At 43.5% G+C, this 9,977-nt stretch overlaps 1 protein-coding gene across 1 annotated transcript; it reads left to right on the top strand.

Moving 5' to 3' along the window:
- The first annotated feature begins 1,367 nt into the window (after positions 1-1,367).
- Positions 1,368-9,762, top strand: LOC112230144 (VPS10 domain-containing receptor SorCS1-like). The gene is made up of 4 exons (XM_024396338.2): positions 1,368-1,799; positions 5,351-5,483; positions 8,695-8,808; positions 9,381-9,762. The coding sequence occupies exons 2-4, from the start codon at positions 5,386-5,388 to the stop codon at positions 9,610-9,612; spliced, it is 444 nt and encodes a 147-aa protein (XP_024252106.1). The 5' UTR covers positions 1,368-1,799; positions 5,351-5,385; the 3' UTR covers positions 9,613-9,762.
- The last annotated feature ends 215 nt before the right edge of the window (positions 9,763-9,977 follow it).

Genomic DNA, 9,977 nt, shown 5'->3' with positions numbered 1-9,977 from the left:
AGAAGTTTGGAACCACCAAGACTCTTCCTAGAGCTGGCCGCCCAACCAAACTGAGCAATCAGGGGAGAAGGGCCTTGGTCAGGGAGGTGACCAAGGACCCGATGGTCACTCTGACAGAGCTCCAGAGTCCCTCTGTGGAGATTGAAGAAACTTCCAGAAGGACAACCATCTCTGCAGCACTCCACCAATCAGGCTTTTATGGCAGAGTGGCCAGACGGAAGCCACACCTTAGTAAAAGGCACATGGCAGCCCACTTGGAGTATTCCAAAATGCACGTAAAGACTCTCAGACCATGATAAACATGAACTATTTGGCCTGAATGCCAAGAGTCATGTCTGGGGAAACCTGGCACCATCCCTACAGTGAAGCATGGTGGTGACAGCATCATGCTGTGTCAATGTTTTTCAGAGGCAGGGACTAGGAGACCAGTCAGGATCGAGGCAAAGTTGAACAGAGCAAAGTACAGAGGGATCCTTGTTGATAACCTGCTGCAGTGTGCTCAGGACAACGACACTAAGCACACATCAAAGAGATCGCAGGAGTGGCTTCAGGACAAGTCTCTGAATGTCTTTGAGTGGCCCAGCCACAGCCTGGACTTGAACCCAATCGAACATCTCTGGAGAGACCTGAAAATAGCTCTGCAGTGACGCTCCCCGTCCATCTTGACAGAGCTTGAGAGGATCTGCAGAGAAGAAGGGGAGAAACTTCCCAAATACAGGTGTGCCAAGTTTGTAGCGTCGTAACCAAGAAGACTCTAGGCTGTAATCTCTGCCAAAGTTGCTTCAACAAAGTACTGAGTAAATGGTCTGAATACTATTACAGCCACACCCGTTGCTGACAGGTGTATAAAATTGAGCGCACAGCCATGCAATCTCAATAAATAGACATTGGCAGTAGAATGGCCTTCTGGAAGAGCTCAGTGACTTTCAACATGGCACTGTCATTGGATGCTACCTTTCCATCAAGTCAATTCATAAATTGTCTGTGCTGCCAGAGGTGCCTCGGTTAATTTTAAGTGCTGTTGTGAAGTGGAAATGTCTAGCAACAACGGCTCAGCAGCAACGTGTAGACCACAGAAGCTCACAGAAGGAGACCGCTAAGTGCTGCAACACTCACTACTGAGTTCCAAACTGACTTTGGAAGCAACGTCAGCACAATAACTGTTTGTCAGGAGCTTCATGAAATGTGTTTCCATGGCCTAGCAACTGCAGAAAAGCCTAACATCACCATGTGCAATGCCAAGCGTTGGCTGGAGTGATGTAAAGCTCACTGGCATTGGATTCTGAAGCAGTGGAAACATTCTCTGGAGTGATGAATCACGCTTCACCATCTGAAACGCCGACTGCGAGCCAGGCCTAATTGCCTAACATCAATGCCCGACCTCACTAATGCTCTTGTGGCTGAATGGAAGCAAATCCCCGCAGCAATGTTCCACCATCTAGCGGAAAGCCCAGAAGATTGGAGGGGGACAAAAGGGGGGACCTACTCCAGAGTAATGAACATGATTTTGGAATGAGATGTTCGACGAGCAGGTATCCACATACTTTTGGTCATGTAGTGTATGAGATGGGATTTGTTGCATCCCAAATGGCACCCTATTTACTAGTAGCCTACACTACTTTAGAACAGAGCCCTATGGGCCCTGGGTGGCATTTGGGATTCATTTGATGTGTTATTGTGTTGTGAATCTGTTCCAGGATAATTTTTGATGGGGGGCTGCCGTGGATCAGCTTCTCCTTGGTGCCTCTGTTCGTGGACGGGATGCTGGCAGAGGCCGGGACAGAGAACCAGATCATGACGTGAGTAGGGACGATGGAGGATGAGATGAGTAGTGACGAATGATGTAGAGATGGGGGCATGATGTTATTTTGTCCTCTGTTCTTTTGGGACCCTGTTCCTTTTGGTGAGGAGGGAGCGGGGGTAGCGAGAGATGGAGAACTGGAGGGAGGATGTGTTTCGACTCACTGTGCCGGGACACTGTTGTTTTTTTTGATGGGGAGGGATTATTGGAGATGGATGGAGAAATGGAGGTATGACGTGTTTAATCTTTCTTTCTTCCATTCTTTTGGTGAAGGGGAGGAATTATGTAATTTCTCTCCTCGTTCTCTTGGGAACCCTGTTCCTCTTTGAGAGAAGGTATGAGGGGATGGGAAGGAAAGAATATGGGAGTGGGAGGGAGGAATTTTAATTAAACGAATACTGATGTCTTTATTAAAATTATTAACAGACGTCTAAATGGGAGATGAGGACTGATAGACATATTTAACAAGCAATATTCAATTACTCATAGACTTGAGGTAATTGTTGAAAACTTGTAGCGCTAACCACCCCTGTCAAGTTATATTGTGTACCCATCCAGTTGCCATGTTCATTATGAAGGAACAGTGAGGTTATCTTACTTTGGTTTTCAAGGTTTTTCGGACACTTTAGCCATAGGTCCGAGACAATCTTCAACAGGGAATGTGTCATGCCTGCTCCCACCCCCCCTCCATGGCACTTGAGGGCGCCAGGCTACCCGTCATTATACACACCTGTTACCAACATTACGTGCAGCTGCGCTCATTGGACTCACCTGGACTCCTTCACTTTGTTGATTACCTCCTGTATACCTGTTCCTTGGTTGTGTTCCTGTTGTCTGCATTGTCCGTATAGTGTATATGTGTTTCTGTCCAGACGCTGTTCCTGTTCCGTTTCATGTCGTATAGTGTTTGTTATGTGTTTCTGTCCAGACGCTGTTCCTGTTCCATTTCATGTCCGTCAGCTATTAAACCTTCACTCCCTGTACCTGCTTCTCATTTCTGCGTTGATCCTTTCAGAATGTGGGAAACCACTACAAGAAACATCAGGGAGTTCTTTTTGTTTTGTTGGTGACGCCGGACCCGGGGCTGCCACCGAAGAAACCAGGGGTGCCCAACCCAGCTCGTCGGGCTTCCACACCCTAGCTGGCTCGAGAGGTTTCCTTGCCATGGTTGGCTCGGAAGGCTCCCATCCCATGTCATGCTTCAGCCGGCTCGTTGGGCTCCTATGCCTCAGCCGGTCCATGAGTTTTCTTGTTTTGTTGGTGATAACGGGCTTGGATTCCGGCGCCAATGGAACCGAGGGTGCCTAAGCTGGATCGTCGGGCCATCATGCAAGCTGGCTCGAGAGGTTTTCTTGCCTCGGTTGGCTCGGCAGGTTCCAATCCCACGTCATGCCTCGGCCGGCCCATGGGGTTTCTATGCCGCAGTGCATGGTATCTGAAGCAATTGGCTTAAGAAATCTATGGATAATAGCCCATAATTGCATCTGTCAAACAGGTACAACTCTTATTTCTTGAATAGGAAGAAATAGGCTCCAACACAAAGCCCTTTTGTTGTTAATAGTATAAATCAAATTAAACTGCTGCTGCTACATATTAACGTAGGTTATGTAAATGGCTTAAATATGGCTTATAGTGAAGTCAACAACTCTGATAAATAGCTTCAATATGGGCAACAAAATATATTGTTTTATTAAAATCCATTATATCAGTAGCAAGCTTACCTCCAGTCCTCCTTTTAATCTTTGATTTCTCCCTCTCAAACTGAACAGGGCATCAGTAGGCCTAGACTGCGCAGACACAGATATATCATTTTTTGGACAAATTCGGAAGAAGCCTTTGACCCGCCTCTTAAGGGGCCACCTTAAGAGCATTCATTTGTTAGGCAGCACAAAATAGTTTATATCCGCAAGAGCTGTTACGGTTTTCTTCCGTTGAAGGAGAGTCGGACCAAAATGCAGCGTGGTTAATACGATACATGTTTAATAGACGAATAAACACGACAATACAAAAACAACAAACGGAACGTGAAAACCTATACAGCCTATCTGGTGACAACTAACACAAAGACAGGAACAATCACCCACGAAACACTCAAAGAATATGGCTGCCTAAATATGGTTCCCAATCAAACCTGCCTCTGATTGAGAACCGCCTCAGGCAACCATAGACTTTGCTAGAACACTCCACTAAGCCACAATCCCAAAACCTACGAAAAACCCCATACATAAACACAACACAAAATAAACCCATGTCACACCCTGGCCTGACCAAATAAATATAGAAAACACAAAATACTAAGACCAGGGCGTGACAAGAGCAGGGCAGGCCTGGGCTCATGATTGGAAATGCCTATCCATTGCAATGTGTAACGCAGTGAAACCTAGTTTTTTATACACCATCCCAGCAGCGCAAAAAACTCTGAAGTACATTTTCTTAGAAATATAACTTTACCCTGTGATTCTCCTAGCATATAGCCTAGACCTATAGCATATAGTATATTCTATTGATCATTTGATTGTGACAACAGTTGTGGCACTTATTGCGCACCAGAGAATCAGGGATGATTCAGGCACACAGCGAGATGCTAAACTCAGGAAAAAAGAAACATCCCTTTTTCAGGACCCTGTCTTTGAAAGAGCATTCGTCAAAATTGGTTGTTAAGACAAACAGCTTACAGACAGTAGGCAATTAAGGTCACAGTTATGAAAACTTAGGACACTAAAGAGGTCTTTCTACTGACTCTGAAAAACACCAAAGAAAGATGCCAGGGTCCCTGCTCATCTGCGTGCCTTAGGTGTGCTGCAAGGATGCATGGGGACTGCAGATGTGGCCAGGGCAATAAATTGCAATATCTGTACTGTGAGACGGCTAAGACAGTGCTACAGGGAGACAGGCCAGACCGCTGATCATCCTCGCAGTGCAGACCACGTGTAACAACACCTGCACAGGATCGGTACATCCGAACATCACACCTGCGGGACAGGTACAGGATGGCAACAACAACTGCCCGAGTTACACTAGGAACGCACAATCCCTCCATCAGTGCTCAGACTGTCAGTGCTCAGACTGAGAGAGGCTGGACTGAGGGCTTGTAGGCCTGTTTTAAGGCAGGTCCTCACCAGACTTCACCGGCAACAACATCCCCTACGGGCACAAACCCACCGTTACTGGACCAGACAGGACTGGCAAGAAGTGCTCTTCACTGACGAGTCACGGATTTGTCTCACCAGGGGGGATGGTCAGATTTACATTTATTGTCGAAGGGATGATCATTACACCAATGCCTGTATTACTATTTCCCGAAAAATAGTAAACCCTCCCCCTGACTGAAATTGAAAAGCATGCCCCTCCCCCATTTTCCTCCGGGTAACAATGTTTTTACATGGTAGATAGCGTACTTCCAGTGTTTGCGTAGTTCAAATAAGCTCAATAGGTTAACATAAGAATGGTTTGACTTGCTGTTCTATGCTAATTTGACATTTGAAAATGGCATACTGTTTTCCCATGTGCGTTCACTATATGGATTAATATCCTGTATGTGTTTCACAGGGCGAGCCGTGTGTGATGGGCCAGAAACAGAAAATATGAAACACAGACTAGGAAACTATTGCATGCTGGGAAAAGACTACACCGAAGTCCTCTCTGCTGAGTCGAGTATCTGTTGGGCCCAGGACTTTGAATGGTACTTATAGTATAATATGACACATGAACACATGTCCTAGAACATCTTATCACAAATGATTTATTTTTCAAACCTAAACATGACTAGTTAAACAGAAGTTCAGCATTCATTGTCCATAAAAGAGAGTGACATGTTGTATGATTCTTTGTATATGTTCTCCCATTTAAGCCAATTTTGGATTTAATACTGTCATGACTCCCACCGAAGTCGGTCCCTCTCCTTGTTCGGGCGGCGTTCGACGTCACCGGTCTTCTATCCATTGCCACTCCACCTTTCATTTTCCATTTGTTTTGTCTTGTTTTCCCACACACCTGGTTCACATTCCCTCATTACTCTACGTGTAGATTATCCTCTGTTCCTCCCCATGTCTGTGTGTGGTTTTGTTCGTTCATAACATGTATGACGCTACAGGCTGGTTTTGCGCCAGGTATTGTTATCCCGTGGTTTTGTTATTTTGTACAATGTTGTGTGATTTTGTGCACTATCGCTTGTTCCTTGGGCCAGAGTGTTGTCCGGCTGTTTTCCTCTGCCCGATTAAAGTGTTTCTGTTCACTCATCTCTGCTCTCCTGCACCTGTCTTCCTTTGACCAGTTGCGCACACTCTGACAAATACATATTTCAGGATCCCATTCATTTGGTTCATTTTCGGTTCATTTTCGGTGTCAGTGCTCTCTGTTTTTAATCTTTTAAAGGCAGGGAAGAGAAAAGCAAAGATACATTTGTATATAAATGCCAGCGGTGTCAGGTCAGACTGTATGAGTTTCAATTAGAATCCATTGAATCCTGTGATAGTTGTTTTAAATTATTTTTGTACTGAAATTATTATTTGATACATTTCACAAACTTCCTGACTACATGGCTTCTCTCTCTCTCTCTCTCTCTCTCTCTTGCTCTACAGCTGATGATAGAGACATTGAAATTAAAAAATGTAAAACAATCTCTCTGAGAAACGTTCCGAGTGAATAACAGTAGAACTTTATTACATAACAGGGTGACAATGCATTGGCCTGTTGTTCTGTTGTTCTGTGAACAAAAGGTCCAGGGGTTGATTCCAAAGTTGGACAGTGACCATACTGAACAAAAATATAAACGCAACATGCAACAACTTCAAATAATTTACTGAGTTACAGTTCATATGAGGAAATCAGTCAATTGAAAAAACAATTATTTGGCCCTATTCTATGGATTTCACATGCTTGGGAAATACAGATATGCATCCGTTGCTCACAGATACCTAAAAAAGAAATGGGCCTCACAATGGACCTCAGGATCTTGTCACGGTATTGCTGTGTAATTCAAATTGCCATCGATAACATTGACTTGTGTTTGTTGTCTGTAGCTTATGCCTGCCCATACCATAACCCCACAGCCCCCACGGGGCACTCTGTTCCCAACATTGACATCAGAAAACGGCTTACCCACACGACGACATACGTGGTGGTCTACAGTTGTGAGGATGGTTGGACATACTTCCAAATTCTCTAAAATGACACTGGAGTTGGCTTATGGTAGAGAAATTATCATTAAAATCTCAGGCAACATCTCTGCATTTCACGCTTCCTCAAAACTTGAGACATCTGTGGCTTTGTGATGTGCGACAAAACTGCACATTTAAGAGTGGCCTTTTATTGTCCACATCACAAGGGGCACTTGTGTAATTATCATGCTGTTTAATCACCTGTCAGGTGGATGGATTAATTTGGCAAAGGAGAAATGCTCACTAACAGGGATATAAACAAGTTTGTGCACACCATTTGAGCTCAGTCATGTTTTTGTGCGCATGGACATTTCTGTAATCTTTTATTTCAGCTTATGAAAGATGGGAACAACACTTTACTTGTTGTGTTCATATTTTTATTCAGTGTACATACATACATATCGGTAAGGTTCTGCTTCTCTTTTCTTGGTCAACCTTGTGTTCTTTTTCTTTGTGTTCTTGAACGTAGTCCTGTTTCTTTGTGTTCTGGAACGTAGCCCTGTCGTTCATTTTTTGTTCATTGATTTCACCTGTGTTCGTTTCTCACCTGGTCTCATCAGCTCCCTATTTAGTTCAGTTCTTTCTGTTTACATGGTTGTGAGGTATTGTTTGTTTTTGAATGACTACCTGTGTTTGAGCATTACCTGCCTGTGACCATGATTCCTGCCTTCTGCAAAGGTTCACTAAACAGCTGCTGCGCTCTGCGTGTGAATCTACACCTTTTTCCTCCCTTACAATATCACACTTTATGTATTCTATTAATAATAAGTGAAGAGAGATTGGTATTAATATGTAACCAAAACACCCTAGGAGTCTGCATGACTATAAGGTACTAAACCGGACACCATACTTTTGTTTGACTTAATGGAAATTCATTGAATCAATAAATGACCAAATCTGTGATTCAGTGGTGCTGTTATGTCCTTAACTGGACACTGTACCCTCATTGGAATCACTTGGTCCTTATAACCCTTTTAACTATTATCAGACCAACCAAAACACCATAACTTCACTTGACAGCCTGTCAATAAATTGGGGGAGGTTCCTAATCACACTGAGGCCAGACCAGACCATAGGGAGTCCTAGACGGACCTCAGGCGCTGTTGCTTCCTGTTAGTTCAGGCTAGGTAATTAATTGATAAATCAATGACAGTGTCATAATTAGAATCGGCACTTGCCTAACCTGCTTTGCCTGATGTAAATCACTTTGTGATTGGGAGGTAGCTAACGTCAGCCGGTGGAAGTCAGCCAACCCTGATCTGGCTGCCTGTGTTGACATAGAGTCCCCCAGGCCTCAGTCTTCCTACCTCTGCTGATCTGGAGCATTTGTCAACCGCAGCTCAATCAATATATAATAATGATGCAAAGATGATCTATTATTTATTATTATATATTATTATTATGCTGAGGGGATGGGAAAGGGAAGCTGTAACATATAACACAGTAATACTGTATGTCCTTGGGATCAAAATCATATCAAATTGTATTTATCACATGCTTCGTAAACACCAGGTGTAGACGAACAGTGAAATGCTTACTCACGGGCAATGCAGAGAGAAAAATATAGAAAAGTAATAATAAATACATAGAACAATGATAACTTGGCTATATACACGGGTTCCAGTACCGAGTTGACCTGCAGATGTATGAGGTAATTGAGGTAGATATGTACATATACAGTAGGTAGAGGTAAAGTGTTGATATTGATCACATTCTGTATGTGATTTGTTATAGTGATTATGGTTATGAACGGCGTAGAGAAGGGAACTGTCTACCAGCGTTCTGGTTCAACCCAGCTGTTGTATCAAGGAGCTGCAGCCAAGGACAGAAGTACCTCATCAGCACAGGGTGAGTTGCACATAGGGACACTATTTTGTAGCGTTTCTATGTTGTCTATTCTAAGTGAAAGCAACCCTTCTGTATATTTCTGCTCAATGAAAGGTAAAATATCTTTCAGTTTTTTAAAAATATTTTCCATTACATTTTTGAAAGCATTATGATGGTCATATTATGGTCCATGTTAAAAACCCTGAATAGGTATCACGCATTTCAAAATTCCCCAAGGTTAATAGTCAAGTTTTGTCTAGGAGTTAGTTTTGGAGTTTAGTCAAAGTGAACGACAACTACTGTACGTCTTGTGTCAGACATTACATTTCAGGGTTAAAAGTTCAGGGTTATGTTTTCTTTAGTAACTACTAAGCATTTTTAAGTTTAGTCAAAGAATAGCAAGTCTTGTTCACTTGCTCTGTCACTTCCACAATCACTTTGAGGTTCAAAATAAAAAGTTTGGGATTTCTAGTCAAGCTTCGTTGATGAACGTGACCAGTACCTTAGCCTTGTTAACTAGTGGTGTCATGAAGAAATAACCTCAGTAAACCATACTAACATGTTCTAACTCATTCATATGGTATCTTCTTAAGGTACCGAAAAGTGGTGTCCAACAACTGCATCAAGGGAGTCAAGGACATGTACACACCCAGGAAGCAGATGTGTCCCAACAGGGCTCCAAAAGGCCTTTCTCTCTCCACCAGAGAGGGCAAGCTTACTGCCGACCTGCACACCAACGTCACCTTCCTAGTGCATCTGGATGAGGTAGGGCTGGGCCAAAAGCCAAAATGGCTTCCGTTTTGTATATCATTATTCTGGGCCTAGGAGCCCAAATGGACGCCTTTTGTTTCCATTACTGTTATGAGTTGCATTGATTTTTACCTTATAAGCCATGGAATTAAAATCTATGTGTTTTGTGTATTCATGCATAGTTGTAAAAGTAGCCCTTGCATGTGGTGCACAACTCACTCCCTGTAGGCCTGTTACTGAGTGAAGTATGGATATGTTTCCCATGTTCATGGATGTTTCTCCAGAAATACGCCTGAAATGATTTCCCTGTTATGTCGTCTCATATACACCAACTCCTGAAAGTTTTAATAGTCACTTGCAACATACTATCACCCACACACAGCTACAGAACCAAGCCCTGAGCCGAGAGACCTTAAAGAGAGATTCACCCCTGGAGACCC

Source organism: Oncorhynchus tshawytscha, linkage group LG32 (assembly GCF_018296145.1).
Source record: "Oncorhynchus tshawytscha isolate Ot180627B linkage group LG32, Otsh_v2.0, whole genome shotgun sequence".
NCBI classification, from domain to species: Eukaryota; Metazoa; Chordata; class Actinopteri; order Salmoniformes; family Salmonidae; genus Oncorhynchus; species Oncorhynchus tshawytscha.
The sequence above is the reverse complement of the archived record's forward strand: the minus strand, read 5'-3'. Positions and strand labels throughout refer to the sequence as shown.

Coding starts and splice junctions, on each gene's coding strand:
- LOC112230144 (XM_024396338.2), top strand. CDS start 5,386: ATGAAACACAGACTAGGAAACTATTGCATGCTGGGAAAAGACTACACC. Junction 5,484..8,694: donor TGGGCCCAGGACTTTGAATG/GTACTTATAGTA, acceptor GATTTGTTATAG/TGATTATGGTTATGAACGGC. Junction 8,809..9,380: donor AAGTACCTCATCAGCACAGG/GTGAGTTGCACA, acceptor TATCTTCTTAAG/GTACCGAAAAGTGGTGTCCA.